General features: G+C 35.6%; 1 protein-coding gene across 4 annotated transcripts in view; it reads left to right on the top strand.

Moving 5' to 3' along the window:
* phf21b (PHD finger protein 21B) overlaps window positions 1–17,445 on the top strand; it is a 147,354-nt gene that overhangs the window by 109,800 nt on the left and 20,109 nt on the right. For all 4 annotated transcript variants that reach the window (XM_039770009.1, XM_039770011.1, XM_039770010.1 and 1 more), the window contains 4 exons: window positions 2,748–3,098; window positions 5,494–5,625; window positions 6,152–6,203; window positions 7,679–7,755. In XM_039770009.1, the coding sequence (XP_039625943.1) occupies window positions 2,748–3,098; window positions 5,494–5,625; window positions 6,152–6,203; window positions 7,679–7,755 (612 nt within the window). The remainder of the gene's footprint in view (window positions 1–2,747; window positions 3,099–5,493; window positions 5,626–6,151; window positions 6,204–7,678; window positions 7,756–17,445) is intronic.

Consider the following 17,445-nt stretch of genomic DNA (forward strand, 5'->3'; position numbering starts at 1 on the left):
ATACAATTGGTTACATTTCTTTTGTTCTTCCAGCTGGAGCACAGGCAAGTAAAGTGACTTGATCGTAGTCACACACTGGCAGTAGCAGGACTTAAACCCACAACCTCAGGGGTTGAAGTCCAAAGCCTTAGCCACTATGCAACAATGCCTGCCATTTGTTTTCCAAGTCAGTTTTACTTACAGCGTACATATGATTTTGTCCCAATTCAAATAATAAGTCTATAAAAAGTACAGAAGAAAATCCAGCACAGACTGTTTCTCTGTCCAGTTGCTCTTCTTTATTGTTTGGAAAGGCAACCTATTGTCAGTGCAAATCTGTTGCTTTTGTTCAGCCGTGAAGCAACAAGCTTTCTACTTGTAGAAGTGCATACGGGGGAGTGGATCACACGTTTGTGTAGTTCAAGATGTAATGAAACAATTCATCACTTTAAAAAAACAAGACCAAACCAATACTTGTTTGCCTTAACATTTCTGAAAGAATACTGCTACTGCAATGTATTTTTTTAGGTTTACAAAAAACATTATCAGATATCAAGGCATATGCACTCATATCATTCATTTTGTTAGCATTCTTTTTATTAACTTTTATATTAATTCATTCATTTATTTTTCTATCTGATGTGTGGGGGCAGTTTAGTTGGCTCTTTAACACAGTTCTTAGCATGGCTAATCTCACAGAATCCAAATGTAGGTTGCTTGGTTCTGGTCAGTATGGAATCTTCATGGTCTTCCCGTATTTGTCCAAGTTTCCTTTTGTTTTCCAGTTTGTTCCCACATCTCAGAATTATACAGTACATTTTAGGGAAATTAGATGGCAGCTCCAGTTTGGCTCTTTATGAATGAGCGTGGGTATACAGGTGAATGTCACAGACAGAACATCAATATGTAGCCAAATATATACCTTAAACATCTTATTGGAAAACAAATATAATAAATATAATAAAAAGGTTCTATTATGATTACTTGCATTCTACAGTTCTGTTTCTTTTAAATATGTAAACTAGTTTATATTTACTTTGAACACTTATAGTAAAACATATGCAAAATATATATAATATATTTTATACATGAACTGGAAATATTGATGGTTTAATATAATTTGGAATTGTTATTATAATATATTATTAATATTTCAGGTAATATTGGAAATGGATGAATGTTTGTGAACGCTGCCTTTCTCTCACTGTGATACTCCAATTCTGTATTTGCAGTCCTACACTGCACTTTATTGCTCCATGTCAGCTTTTCCACACTATATTGTTATCTTTGGGGGATTACTAGGCTTTTTCATGAGGGAAACCTTAGCAATATGTAGTCATTATCCTTCATTCACAGCATGCTATTACATACAGTTAAATGTTTGGACTGCACTGTACAATTTGTTTCAAATGACAGTTAGAAAATGTATGTATACTATTCCATGTAAATGTCTAGCTTTGACAGGTTTCAAATTATAATGTGTTGTACTCTGCGTTAAAACCTCAAAAGGTGGAGAGGAAATGAATTTAGTTTGATGCACTTTTGTAGGACACAGTGTAATAATTCCCTACTTCTGCACAGCTTATAATACTTCAGACGAGTCTCAGGCATGTACAGTATCTCTCAATGCTGGAACAGCTACTTGGCTTTTATTAGAATTAAAGTCATTACTGCCTCTCTCTAAACTGCTTTATAAATTAGGTGTTGAAGTACAGAGTGTGCCATACCAATCAAATTGATGTTTTTACTGCTGCTGCTTAATTTTTCTGTGTAATTCGTTGTTATTAAAAATGTATAAAGATATTAGATAGTAATTTGTAAAATATTCTAGCAATTGCCCAACTTGTTCACAAAAAAATATCTTATAGTGTCTAGTGAATTATGTGATGTAGTCTGGGGCAAAATATTTTAAATTATATTATTCTTTTGACCAGTGTCACAAGTTCTCTATACTCATACACACATATTTACTGCCAAGGTTTATTAACTTACAATAATCTAACAATTACCAGGAATGTATTTAGACAATGAAGGAAACAGTCTCTCAGAAGATTCAACATCATACACACATAGTCAGAAAATACTGTATAATGGGGCAAGTAAATTTGATTTACCAAGGCATGTCCTGTTTCATCAGTAATCCTCTATGCATTTTACTAGGACCATACATCCTTTTATTAAGAAAGGTTCAACATTATTCTTTTCACATTTTTTGCTACATTTTGGTGAGCAGGAAAAAACCTAATGTATATGAGACGATTGAGTACCAGGTTAAACAATATCTGTATTCCAGATACTAGTTGGACTCAAAACACAAAATGGTTCTGTGTTGTCATTGAATTGATTTAGCAGCCATGATAAATAATAAACCATAAGATTTTGCTGATGTATAACAGCAGCCCAAGATTTGAGCAGCATTAAGGAAGCGTCAAATATATGAAGCTGTACAAGGCCCAACAATATTCCTAACTGAACTAAGATGGCAGCCATGTAGCTAAAGTCAATGAGTTGTGCAACCATGCCTGCCATGTAACTCCACTTCAACACAAGCATTCTGAGTTCTAAGATTGAATGGAAGATAACCAGATTAGAAAATCAACTGGAAATACAAGGAAATAAATTACAAACACAAATCCCACTGAACTGGCTGAATTCCCCGTTTTTCTAAGTAAAATAACCTGAAATTCATATTAATGTATTAATGACACAAGTGTATTACTGTTTTTAGTGATGCGCCTTTAATGAGCAAATTCCTTGTGTATTTCCAGGTAAGGCCAAAGACCGTGATTCCTGACAGCCTCCCAATTACACCGTGCCGAGACCAACCATCCAGTCAGCCTCAGACCTTCCAGAAAGCCACCGTGGTCAGTATCAAGAATGCAGCCCTGCCTGTTTCTAACAACACTGTCAACCATGTGCAGCTGCCAAACGGCTTGTCAACATCAGCGGTACTCCCTGATGCCCCCAGCGTTTCTCCCTCCCTTAGTACAGCGGGTGTAGCCTATGCTATCATCTCTACTTCACCTGGTAACAGCACGCCCCTTACTTCCAGCACAGGCATGTCTGTGGTCAATGATGGCATCAAAGTGCAGCCACTGCTCATCAGTGCAGAAAGCAAGGTGAGTTTTTTTTTTCTTCTCCTTAACTTTTACACACTGTCCAATGGCAACATCACAGTGGGTTATTGGTGAATGTATTGTTTGATAAGTCACACCCTTAAACTGATGCACTTTGATGACCCTCAGACCTTCCAGCACTCCACTCCTATAACTAAGAAAGTAGCTGCACTATGAATCTGAGATTAGTAAGTGCTGTTGTCACTGAATAAAAACTACAAATATTTGAATGAACAGTATGAACGGTATATCTGTAATTCTACTTTTAGAGGTTTCAGGGTATTTTTTTTATAAGTATAAAGTACTTTTCTTTTTAGCTGTGTGCCATAGGATATGGTTGCAGTATTACATTTTTTTAAGATTCAGAGCTTATATTGTATGTTTATTTAATGTGCTTTACCTTACATCATTTATGCATCTTTGCTGTAAGCTGTGTGTGTGTGACCCCTGTCTGCAAGATTCTTGTTTATATGACATGTTCTGAGATATCCCTTAACTATTCATTAATTTCTATTTTTTAAATCTGATCTTATTTTTTTATTATTATTTTTTTTTTTGGTTTAGTGGTTTTGTTAATAGAACTGACTGCTCACAATTCTTTCAAAGATAGTTCACCATCTCTCATGCCAAACTTAATAAAATTATAAATAATACCTTTGCAGAGAAGAACTCCTGGAAACATAGCATACCATGTCTCCAAAATAGAGCAGCAAAGATTTTACCACAGGAATTAAATAACATAACATTCTGAGCAATAAAGGTTGCCTTAGTGTATTACTCTTATAGTGAGAGAGTTGGGAGGTATGGTTAACACTGCCACCTCATATTTCCAGAATCCTGAGTTCTGCTCCTGTGGCCCTTTATATCTGCTTTTAGGAATATGCAGTTTTAGGATAAAAATGAACAAATCAGTTAAAATGTAATAATTGAAGGGTAATGATTACATTAAATATTAAGTATTCCCTTTAAAAATAAACCCACAGAAAACATTTTTACTCAGTACAGAAATAAATTTAGTTAAAATTTTAAATCATAACAGTTTAATTAGTACAGCCTTTGCTGTAAATGCACATTTTGAAAATCAGTTATTAAAGTCCTCTATAAATTAAATTTCACTCTTCATATATAATTTAATAACAAAATTAATATAAAACAATACTGGGGACAAAATAAACATCCATGGCACTTCTGTTCTCATAGAATTCAATCCAATGTATAAAACTCAGGACCACAGGTAAGTATTAACAGACTACATAAACTGCTTTACTCTTTATGTGTGATTAGCATGTCTGTGAGTTTTAAAACATTTACAAGTATTTATTGAATTTTTGCATTGTTTCTATAGCATGTTATAAATCTTTTGCATAAAAGACATAATCTAGTACTTGAATCATTTGTCAGCAGAAGGGAATTTAAAAATCTGATTAAAAAACTAGAACTAAGGCATAACTTGATACACTTACTGCACTTTGGTTGAACCGTTATTCATTATCAGCATAATGATGCAAAAATTACATTGTTTAAAGAGTCACATCCTTAGATGAGTATGGCAGTTTGGAACATTGCTTAATAGATGCACCACTGCATCCACAGGTTTACTTTCAAACCTATTGAGTCTGCCAGAACACAAACTTATCATATTGGAGCAGTTGTCATGGTGTACTCAAATGCTACTAGGAGCAGCAAGCTGTAGTTACTATAGCTCTCAAGATCCAAGGAACAATAATCAAGACATTGATATACCTTTCATTGATACTGATTTAAAAATATGGGTAGATTGCAGCAAGGAGGAATTATACAGCAGTGGATCTCTCATTGCTTTGCAGCAGTCACCAAAAATGGTGGAGAGGCAGAAAGCAGATAAATTCCCAATGCTTGTTTTACTGGTTAAACTATGCAGCTGTCCCTGCTATACTCTGTGGGTGTTTCAACTGCAGCAGATATTGTCACAGCAGAAAGGCATCAGCTTTGTGCACAGTTTTGATATCATCATTTTTCTTAAAAGCAAGCATATTACAAGTTCTTTGTAGATCCTTCAAGGATCCACAGCTAACCGTGAAATTTTTACTTGAGAGTGCAAATCAACAAGCAACACATCTTATGTTACAGCAGTACAGATATTTTATGTTAATATTTAAGATTAATTTATTTTAATGGAAAGGAAAAAGCTGACAAAAACCTTAGGTTAAAATATATGTATTTGTTCACTGATCTGAATTAATTTTGCTGTGTTTTGTTTTATGAATATCTAATAATAATTAACACTAAACATTCAGTAAATTTCTTTTATTAAAATGTTGTATAATGTGTCATGAAGCTTGAATCTCAATATGAATTGTTTTGTTGGTTAAGAACAAACAGTTTTCAAGCAAATTTCTGCAATGTCTATCCAACACAGGTAATAATAATTCAGCCACAAGTGCAAAATCAACACCAGCCTGAGATTAAAGTTGAACCCAAGAAATCTTCAGAAGAGCTTTCTCAGGGACCCCCTCTGCCAGCCAAAAAGAAAAAAGAGGACGATCCAGAGGTAAAAAGGTCTTGATGCCTACCAGCTTAATAACATTTATAGTGAAAGCATTGTATGCACAAAGTTCATCGTCACCAAAAGAAGAGATCCATGTTACTGCTTGTTAATGGATCACCTGGTTTGATGAACCTCAGTTCTGGCTGAAACGTGCTGTCGATCCATCCTGTCCGGTTTCATCAATGCATGCTGATGTTGACAGTGTAGTTTCCTGGCACAAAGAAAGTCCCCTGCTGCCAATCAGCAGTGTGTGTATATGAGCTTTTTAACATGATAGTGCTTAATGCAACAAGGCCAGGAAAGTCCTAGAATTAATTATTCAGTTTGCAGTTTGAACAAATATTGAGTTAGTGTCAGTAAATAATGCTGACATTAATTTGGTAGGATGTTGCTAGAATTTTTGGTGAAAGAGCAGCTTTTGATTGACTAAGAATAGTGCTGAAATGTTTAGATGCAGATGATAAAGACGAAAATTCAATGGATGTTCAAGTTATATGTTTACTAGCAGATTTATTTTCTTTACCTTCAGAAAATTGCCTTCATGGTAGCACTTGGCTTAGTTACAACAGAACATTTGGAAGGTAAGCTTAAATTTAATACATTTACATTAAATGTTTCTGTATTGTTGCCTAGATGGCTATGTAATTGTCAGTGCCTAATGAAAATAAGAAGAAATACCCTTCAAGAGCAATTTTTGTTCCTACATGCAGTATGTTAAATATACAAACTGAAAGCTACTGAACATTACAGAAAATGATGCCAGAATAACTGGAGAGCACGGTCTTTGCATTCAATGGAAGGCCTGTGAGTGTAGAATTAATAAGCTCATCCAGGAAAGCTGAGATTTGAGTAGGGAGTTTGTTGCAGACGCGTTATGATAGCATCCTTTTATGCAGTGGTATTAATTAATGAGAGATACTCCCTAGGATGAGGGCAATAGGACAGAACAGCAGTTAGTTTGAAGTTTGACCTTAAACATATTAAGTATTTGGGAGTTCAGTTGAAGTTGTCAGATGTTAGATGTGCATTCCACAAAGAGGGACTAGTTAAAGTAAATATTTGCCAAACATATTCTGCAAAGTTGATCAAAGGAAAAGAAAGAAACTAAGCCTTTAGAAAAAGGAAAAGCTATAGTTGGCCTCAAATCTGCAGATGTCATGTAAAAGAACCGAAATAGTATATTTATTGGCAATTGAGGCAGAAGAAAATGATAAAATAAAAGCGTTCATTATTTTGCATATACTGTAAATGGGAAGAGAATGACAGAGAGTTATAATACTTTAGTTTAAAATTGGAGAAAACCATAAAGTTATTTTGGATATAATTGCAAAATGTTATATAGTGAAATGAAATGGTCCCTACAACATGTACTGTATATTTTTTAATTTTTGTACAGAAACCAAGTGAAACAATTGATTAATGACTAAGTTATAGACTTGAAGTAAAATGTGTAAACTTAGTGTTAAAAAAAATTAAATGGTAAAACTGCCCGACTATTACAAAGTAATGTATTCAGAAAAAGATAGCTAAAAACAAAAAGTGGGGAGCAGCAGCTAGGATTAAATAGTATTGAATATGTTAACTACCAGAGTCCAGAAACTTTTAAATATTTAAACTCCAGTCGTTGTGTTGAAAAGTCCATCCATATGCTAGAAGATCACAAATGTAATATGGCATGAAGAAAATACTGAAGAAGTTCTCAGTCTGCATTAGTAAACAGAGAATGAGTTATGTTAAAAACTACATCATGTTTTGTTTCTATCACCTTCCATGTCTTGTCTGTATTGTCGATTTCAGTACACTTCAGTTAAAGAGGCAAAATGTCCTTAACCTCTTTTTTCTTGTTATTGATCAATGATTAATGAGAATTACCTTGACTTTAGTGCCATGCTTGGTCAGAAAAATAATGGAAAAGCAGAATCTGCTCGAGTTAACGCATGTTCTAATTTTCAGTTTTTCCTACTTTTATTGTACTTTAAGTAAAATAATCCCAGTTGATTTTGGAGAACCTTGTCATGTATTTGATGATAAATATCTTTATTATTACTTGTTACAGAAATCCAAAGTAAGAGACAGGAACGGAAACGGCGAAGCACAGCCAATCCAGCCTACAGTGGGCTGTTTGAACCAGAGGTATGAAAGCTTAGTTTTAGAGTTATAATTGTGTTAGTATTCTAATATTTTCTTACAAATATACTATTGGTTATAAAGACCGATCAACTCATATTTCAGTAATTTGAATTTTACACAGTTGCATAAAGATAGAAATTACTAAGAAGTCAAATAAATTAGAAGCTATATTTACAGATTTTTAAAATTAATAGTATTTCAACCCTGATCAATTCTTACATCCTGGAGGTTTAGGTAGTATTATACAAAATGTCTTGCTGGTCCAAGAAATTAGTTAGCATAATGTGAAGTATATATAGATAATAAGGTTGACTGTTGAAGACTTCAAATGCAATCATTGGTCTAGAACTAAAGTGTTAAGAGTCAGTTATTAATGACTGGGAAATTATTTACTTTGCCTGCATGTTCCAAAGGTAAAAATACTGTATAGAGAAAGTATTGTCATTCTTTCCAAATTTTCACCTTACAGTTTCAACAAATTAAAAAATTTTAGTCATCCCTGATCATGAATTAACATCTTTTCAAAAATGAAACACTTGACCTGAAAGAAATTTGGATACCAGTATTATAGAGAGTATTTCTCTCGCACTTTCGCTGAGTTTGTGCCAAACACTGTTCTATCCCTGACCATCTCATCTTCGTTTGCACTGTCTTCCTTTAGCTGGACATTGACTTTTTCCACCGTATGCTTTGTTTCCGCAGTAGCTGCACTTAAGAATATGCTTGTATGCATCACTCGCTTCATATTGTTTTGCTACCTTCTCAATTGTATAATGCGTTTTTTGTTCAGCACTCTTTGGAGCTTTTGCTTGTTTTCTGTGTACTGCGTTCACAGTCAGTTCATGTGAGCTGTTCGGAGTACATGCATCGAAGGTTTACTATCTCGTGCGATCTTGCGATGTCCACAGCTTTATTTAATGTTAGCTCAGACCCAGCACTTAAAAGTTTCTCTCGCACTTTCGCTGAGTTTGTGCCAAACACTATTCTATCCCTGACCATCTCATCTTCGTTTGCATAAGCACAGTCCTTCACCAGCAATTTTAACTCTGTCTTCTTCTCACTAAACTTGTATCTTGCGAAAATCTGATTCGTCTTAGGCATGACAAACGCCTCATAGCGGCAGCGTGTCTATTGGATTGCTGGTGACAGACGGCCTCATATGGGCAGGTACTCAGTTACGTGGGAGGCGTGGGTATGGGGGACGCAATATAGACAGGCAGCCAACTACGTGGGAGGTGTGGTGATGGGTGACGCAACTCCACCTCACATGGCGACCGAGCTGCAGGCTATGGCCGTATATATGTACGTAAGTAGGATTCAGTTATGACCGTTACGCGTAGAGTTTCGAAATGAAACCTGCTTAACTTGTGTAAGTAAGCTATAAGGAATGAGCCTGCCAAATTTCAGCCTTCTACCCACATGGGAAGTTGGAGAATTAGTGGTCAGTCAGTCAGTCAGTCAGTGAGGGCTTTGCCTTTTATTAGTATAGATAGAGCATGTATCCTCAAAAGCAAAACAAGGTTTACTTACAGTATGTTAATTTTGCTGGTTTTAGGACAGTATTATTTTTATGTATAAATCAGATTAAATCACAATATATGATGTTAAATTAGGCAACTCAGCAGACATTAATATTGGTCATTCTGGACAAAATTGAGAACTGGCTTATTAAAAATTTCTTTTAATGAAATTTTGAGCTAATTGTGGAGATTTGGTACTAGAAGTATTCCATATAAAGAGAAATTTAGAGAAAGAATGCATATTTATAATTATATATTGTTCTTACTGTATATGGTCTCTTCTTAAATGAGAGGTACAGTTTCACAATAATGATCCAGCAGAATTATAGATTATACTGATAGAAATGTATGTATGTATGTTTTTGTAACACAAGATGAATAGTAATTTGCACTTTCATATTTTTGCTATGTTGACCTTGTCTCATCAAGTTTGCCTTTAATTGTGTGTGGCCTATTGTAAATTATTGTCAACAAATAAGTGACATGCAAATGTATTCTATCCTTTTGAAAGTTGACACCATTCTTTGGATTTTTATAGGTATATTTACTTATTTCTCCAATTTTTTTTTATTGACAGCCTAAGCATTTCAGCAGTTTTATTTTTTTTAAATGTACTTTTGACTAAGTATTTACTTTGATTTAAATAATTAGCTGTTAGAACACTTAAGTTGTCAATGAAAATACTTATTGGAGGAATATATGTATGCATCTTTTGAAATCCAGAGAATGGTGATGACTTTCTAGGGAATTGAAAACTTTTGCAAGGCACTTAGATGTTTTTAGGCATAGTTTGTTGTTAGTATGGTTATGTAAAATGGAAGAAAAAGTGTTTGGTAATTGTATAGTATAAAGTGCATTTCTCCTCATATATTTTATCTAGATATAAATGAAAATAATAACTGAGAATTCCTGTTGTAATATTTAGCATATGGAACTAGTAAAGGCCATCTTAACATATCTAAGTTACATGTGAATTTAAAGTCAGTCAGTCATTCTCCAACCTGCTATATCCTAACACAGGGTCACGGGGGTCTGCTGGAGCCAATCCCAGGGCACAAGGCAGGAAACAAACCCCGGGCAGGGTGGCAGCCCACCGCAGGGCACACACACACAGCCTAAGCACACACTAGGGACAATTTAGGATCGCCAATGCCCCTAATCTGCATGTCTTTGGACTGTGGGAGGAAACCGGAGCACCCAGAGGAAACCCACACAGACACAGGGAGAACATGCAAACTCCACACAGGGAGAACTCGGGAAGTGAACCCAGGTCTCCTTAGTGTGAGGTAGCAGCAGTACCACTGCGCCACCATGCTGCTGAATTTAAAGTGTTCATTTTAAATAAATTACACAATGCAACTTTATTCATCGCCACCTAGCGAGCACCTTTCGTGAACTTTTCATGTTCTCGTAGTGGTAACGTTCACATTGCCTACCTCAGAGGACCTCTTTGTCTACTTCCCAGTCCAAAAGTATGTTGTCAGGTGGATGGATGTCTGGGTGTTGAATACATGTGTCAGAGAGTTCCCCCTAATTAACTGGAGTCCTGTCAGGAGTTGTTACTTCCTTGTGTTCATTGCTGACAGAATAAGCCCTGGCTAAGCGTGTGTCTCGTTTGAGAAAGCAGGATTAAAAAATGGATGAATAAGCAGATGCATTTATAGAAGGGCTATCCTTCTGATGCTAATTATGTGAATTAGTTTGCTGAATGTGTTGGTTTGAAGAAAAGTGTTGTAAGGCTTCATGAAGTGGCTGATGAATTTTCATTGTTTCATGAGTGAACAGAGGGCACCTTTATTGTGAATCCCTGTTGTTCACCACCTTATCTAATTCTCTTGTGCTTAATCTCATTCAGTGGACAATTACTTTTACTTTTATAACTCACCAGACTGCTGTTTTATATTGGAGTTTATACTGTTATGTTTTCAGGCTGTGGGATTTATTTAAGCTATCTTGTGAAGGTTTGCTTTTCTTAGTGAAGTAGTGAAGAATCATTTTTAAGACTACATTTCCTGATACTGTATTTTTAAAATAATAATCCACAAGATGGCAAGTGTACATTTTCTGAGGTTGTTTTTTCACAATTAGCCATTACTTACTAAGATAATTTTAGAGATGTTTCCTCTGCCCTCACCATAATTACCAAGGGTGATACTAACTTACTAAAGAAACCAATGCTTTTGCTACATTGACAAAGAATTAGATTATGTTTGCCCATTTTTGATATCATGCTCTATTGCATTGCCACTCCATTATGGTAAAAATAGACACCCCCTACAAAGTTCTGTACATTGTCTTCTGTAATGTAGTTTCATAGACTTCCTTGACCTGCTCAATAATTCATTAATTCAGTCTCTTTAGCTTTTCCACATCGAATTGTGAAATCAACTTTTCTCAAACGTTGTCTCAATAAAAACAGACAGGTGACCAAAGCAGTACATACATACAATCATTAATGTATTTGTGTCCCCTTGCACATTACATATAGCTTTCTGTTAGTGAAAGTACCTTTTCATTTTTATTTGTTTTGAATATTTTAGACTTAGCATTTAATAGGTATGTAAGATGTTTAAATCAGTGTTACTGTTTTGTCCAATATTTGCTATGTAACAGTTGAGAATATTTTGTAAAAATTTAATGTGAGCCAGGTACAGGATGGTATGTCGCAAAAATCTAAATTGTTTCTTTTGAAATACAGCTGCATTTTCATTCACTGCAAGCCTGTGGGTTTGTGTGTGTATGCTTTCTGCTACGGGGACTGACACTTTAACTCTGCACATGACAGTAGCTATTATATAGTGAATGGATCACTTAAGTACTGACAGTAAGTCACTCCTTCCCCATGTGAGAAGAACATTTTCCACTAATATAAAATTGTGTCCTTCTCCTTTTTCTACTCTTACTAACTGATTAAGCCAGAAACCTTACAACTCAGACAATGTGACAACACAGTGGACCCAGAAGATGTGTCTCTAAACTGCACATGTGTGAAGATGTATGTGGTTCCGTGTGTGCTCTGTTCTGGGCTGGTGTCTCATTCAGGGGCTGATTCCTCAACAGCACTGGATTCTGTCTTAACAGGCTATGGCTCCTTACAACCCAACAATGAACTAAGTGGTTTAAGAAAATAAATGTGTGGATAGTTCAATATGTGACAGAACAGAAAAAAATAACCTACTCTACATACCATGTCTGTCATTTTAAAAACCTGATACAAATGCAGTAATCCTTAGTAAAGCCTGCATAAAACATAACATTACATTCTGAGTCCATTTCAGGGTTGATCTAAAATCATTGTGTTAAGATAACATTTGCTATCCATTCATCCTTCCCTAAACAGCTTTACTTCTCCCACAATGAACTTCAACAAAACTGCTATCATGTTTATTTAAAAGTTCTAGATCTGTTTATAGTATGTAGTATATTTATACCCTTGTAATTTAATACAGGAAGCATGTATTGTCAATTTCCAAAAATATATTACTGTATGGTTTCCTTAGCAGGTACGAGGAACTCTTGGTAATTTCATGCTTCAGTGGGTAATAAATGATGAATTGTGATTAAACAGGTTTCTTCAGTGTAGATGGAGAACAAAGTGGAGTGATGCAATACAATTTACAGTCTTCCTAACCCTCACTAATTTTACTTTAGTACAAAGTGTAGTAAGTAATTGAAAGTCCATTGAACTGTAGACTGAAGTGAGTGGACAACATTGTACAAAAGGACCAAAGCAGGCTTCTTGGTTTGAGGAGGCTCAGGTCCTTTGTGCAACAAGCTGCTGGGGATATTCTACAGATTAACAGTAGCTAGTATACTGTTGGTCTATTAGGGAAGTAACACCAGCTCATAAGATGGCATACACCTAGATAAACTGATCAGGAAAGCTAGCTGGATTACAGGATCAACTCTAGACACAAAAGCAGGTTGATGCAAAACTAGAGGCCATTGTGACTGGTACTGCCCATCCTGTCAATGATTACATTGTCCTGGAGAGCCTTTAGTCACCAAGTCATGGATATGCTAGTGATGTCCTTTTTTATTCAAAGCCATCAGACCACATAATGCCCCATCCCAGTGTCCCCATCTTCACCCTAACCAGTTATAACTGATGCACTGCTTCAGGGACACTATATATTGAATATACACCATATAATTCTGGGCCTTGTACTTATGTAATGCTTGTACTTAATTTTTTTTTTTGCTGTTTTGCAATGTAACTTTATGTTTAGTGCTACTGCTGGAACAAGTGTATTTCTCTATGAGGATCTATTTTTCTATATTTATTTTTGTGGGTCCAGAGACTATTCTGTCAGCATGAAGCACAAGGCAGGTACCAAATCTAGATGAGGAGCCAGTCTGGCACGTAGTGTACACACAAGGTTTCTTAAACTTCACCAAGTAACCTCACACTTTTTTGAGATGTGGGGTGAAAAAAAACACAAAGGAAAAAGTAAATGTATAAACTCCACATGGTATGGAATTTGAACCTATGATTTCACATCTATAAGGCAGTGGCAATAACCAAAATGCCACTTCCATACGAAGATTCTGTTTAAAATAATTATTTATGAAAAATAAAATATAATAAAGCAATAAACATAAACATTATCTTAGTGTGTTATAATCTATCCAGAAGGCACTTGGTGTGTTCACTTGAGCAAAGAAATCTAAAGAGACAACTTCTACCTAACCTGAGTGTCTGGTTTGGCATTGTGTTAGCAGACTTCACAGGTTCAGCATTTTAGCTTTTTAACCAAGCGATCAGGGGTGACTTGTGTGGCTGCTGAGTGACATCCTGGATACTAAATTACATTCCCAAGATGGAACTGTGCACCAGATTAGTACTGTATATTTATAAAATGTGGAAATGTATATTTATAAAATGTGGAAAGAAGCTATCAGAGTGCTATTACCCACAAATTTTTAAATCAAGTATTGCATTTTAAAAGGAAGGTTTATGATTTAGTGACAAGAAGGCAACATTCTAAACTGCTTAGAAATCTGAACATAAACTCAAAAAGGCATCTAGTTATGTTTATTCAAAGGTAAACAGTTCTGAGTAAAATTTATTGAGGTGTCCAAGAAAGCCAAGAATGATGCATAATAAAAGAGAAATGCACATAATAATGAATATACCTTTGAATCTGCTGAATAGATGAAACAGAATAAAGTGACAAAAATATCAAATGCATAACATGCACAAATGGGATGGAATGAATAATTTTAGAATGAAATGCATGCAGCCTCAGAAAGAACTACAAGATGAGCACGAAAGCAACATGAACTTGAACCACCTTTGAAGAAAACTCTGGCAATTACTGTAGATTATGGCATTCCAAATTAACATTTCTGAAGTTAATTATAGTGTTCTTGATCCTGCTTAATTAATTTTAGGCTCACGGGTGGGGTCAAAGCCTATGTCATAGTATTGGAACAAGGCAGGGAGCAACACTAAATGGTCCATTTCAGGACCCACTCACATACATACCCACTGGCATGGTACAAACTCCACTCAAGCAAACAGTGGGATCTAAACCCAGAATGCTGGATGTGTAAAGCATCAGTGCTAACTACTGTGTCACCCAAACATTAGTTTTAAGATTTCTCAAAATGCATTATAAAATATCTTTAATCTATTTCAATATAACAGCCTCTTCATTTTGAGATATTTCAAATGCATTTTAAGATACTCTTAAAGTAATATTTGTGTTTTCCTAATTTGATGGCTGTAGAGTAGCCATAAGAAATAACGTGAAGAACAACAAAAAGCTTAACATATATGACTATGAGGTTTCCTGAACCTCATTGTTTTCATTAGAGATATACAAGAATCCAGAACCTATCCAATATTATTCCGCTCAAAACAGGAGCCCAACCTGGATGGGACATTTGGCCATTGAAGGTCAAATTTAGTCTTGCACGCACATTTACTCATGCAGGGAAATTTACAATCAACTATTTACCTAACATTAATATCTTTAGGATGTGCATAAAAACTTTGTTACCCAAACACAAAATCCAATGGCACATGGAGCATAGTTCAACCTATCTGCCACTGTATTGCCTTTATCAAAGGGAAATTTTACAACCTCTTAGAGTTCAAAAGTAACAAATTACCCCTCCTCTGTTCATTTTGTGGAGCTGGTGTTCTGGCCAAGTTTAGTACCTGCCTTGCCTCTAATTTAATTAAGATAGGCTCTGACCACCTACAACACTCATTCGGATTAAATACGCTTTTATGTTAAAAGTAAAGAAATGACCATGAGTAGAAGTGCACGGTTTCTTCTTCATGAAACAAGTGTGGTTAGACACTGTAAAAAAAAATATTGTATAGCACTGTCGAATGCCTCAGTGGATGGTGAGGGGAGATGGTTTCATTGCATCTTAGTAGCTGAAACTGTCTGTTTTTCCTTGTGTGCTTGTGACCCAGTGATGGCCATACTTTCAACGATCTTTCATGTGCGAAATTTCTTCGCAGGCTGATGCAGCACTGAGATTTCACTTTAGCCTCGTAATGCATCATGAGGCATTTGGAAAAAATGTTAGCTTAAGCCGGCCACATGGTGAATCACCAGGAAAATATTTGGAAAACAAGGACACTAGCGAACGCAGCATTTTTACTGCAAAAACATTTGCAAATTTGACAGATCAACACTGTATCTGTATATTAAAGTACACTAAATTGAACAAATACTGACCAATACATTGAGATTAAGTCATGAAGGATAAATGACTGCAAATGCCAAGTCATTTATATTTCTAATAACAGCACCAATGAATCCTAAGGATCTCCTACATGTAATGTACCAAGTTTCCTTGAAAGAAGCTGGAAAGGTTGGCTGTAGCTGTTCTTAAGTCTACATAAACAAATCATTATGTGATTTTTGGGGATAAGCTACTTCAGATATGCAAGTTGAAGAAAAATATATGCAGGTCATAGTATCGGTCTGAATGGTTAATAAAGAATACAAATTTTATAAATCAAATGAATGATGATGAATTTGTTAAATAATTATTCAGAATCATTGAAGAATAATGAAAATATATTAAAGAAACAATAAACACATTGACTTTATTGCACACAATGTACCATTGCCATTAGAATTTGAAAAGAACTCTCATAAACCCAAACAAACAGGCAAGAATGGGAAGATACCATTTAATGAATGCTGTAGGGTGACATGAAGCCAGACACAAAAGAATCACAGGCTTGAAAGATCCCAGGTAAAAAGAAAAAACAAGTAAGACATGCAGTAAATGGCTTTCAAGATGTTGTGCTAGATAGAAAGTAAGAACTATGAAATGGGTCAGCAACACACAATGTTTTGAGGAAAAGAACAGAGTTTCAGGAGGCACAATACAAGGATTTGCAGCAAACCAACTGAACCAGAAGATGCAAGCCATATAATGATTGAGAAGGTGAAAGCCAAAAGCCAAGTCTGAAGTGTATGCCACCACACTCTAAGCACGTTCAGGACCAGAGTTAAACAACTAAAGCCGAAGACCAGAAGCAATAAACACAGCCATGCCAATGGTAGAAAGAGTGCATTAGTAAAAATCAAACTGTAGTATCATATGGCTAGTCTGGGCACTGTGCCATTGTGCCAATCAAGGTCAGTTAGAAAATGAGGAACCAGCTGCACATGGTTAGAATGTGTAAGGAGATACAGATACCGAGTACCAGGCTGTGCCAGATGCTGATTTGAGCAGCAGAGACAAGTGTCACATCAAGAACTAAGCTGGACACTGGTGAAACTATTAAAGAGAGAATTAGAATTACTGAGTTACAGGAGATAATGGTTAGGCTGCTGTCTCTGGGTTCTGGGAGGATTTGAGGTGCTTACATACTGTTGTCTGAGCCTTGACTGACTGCAGTCATGTGTTTGCATTTGCCAGCTAATTTCTATAGCCACTTGTCTAGCTGTGATTTCTCAAGTATTTAATGAAAGCCCTGCATCAGCATATTTTCTACATGCACAATTGTTTAAGAGAACTTTAAAAATATACTTTGTCATTCCTACAGCAGCTTCAGAACCAGTAATGTCAATGCATTTTAATGAGAATTTATAACTTCTGAGCAGAAGCATTTTACTCCAGCCTCTGATGATTTAAAATATGTTTGTACATAACTTTCATAAAGAAAGGATATTCTCATGGCTAACCAACACCCCCT

This window comes from Polypterus senegalus, chromosome 11 (genome assembly GCF_016835505.1).
Source record: "Polypterus senegalus isolate Bchr_013 chromosome 11, ASM1683550v1, whole genome shotgun sequence".
In the NCBI taxonomy this organism is placed as follows: Eukaryota; Metazoa; Chordata; class Cladistia; order Polypteriformes; family Polypteridae; genus Polypterus; species Polypterus senegalus.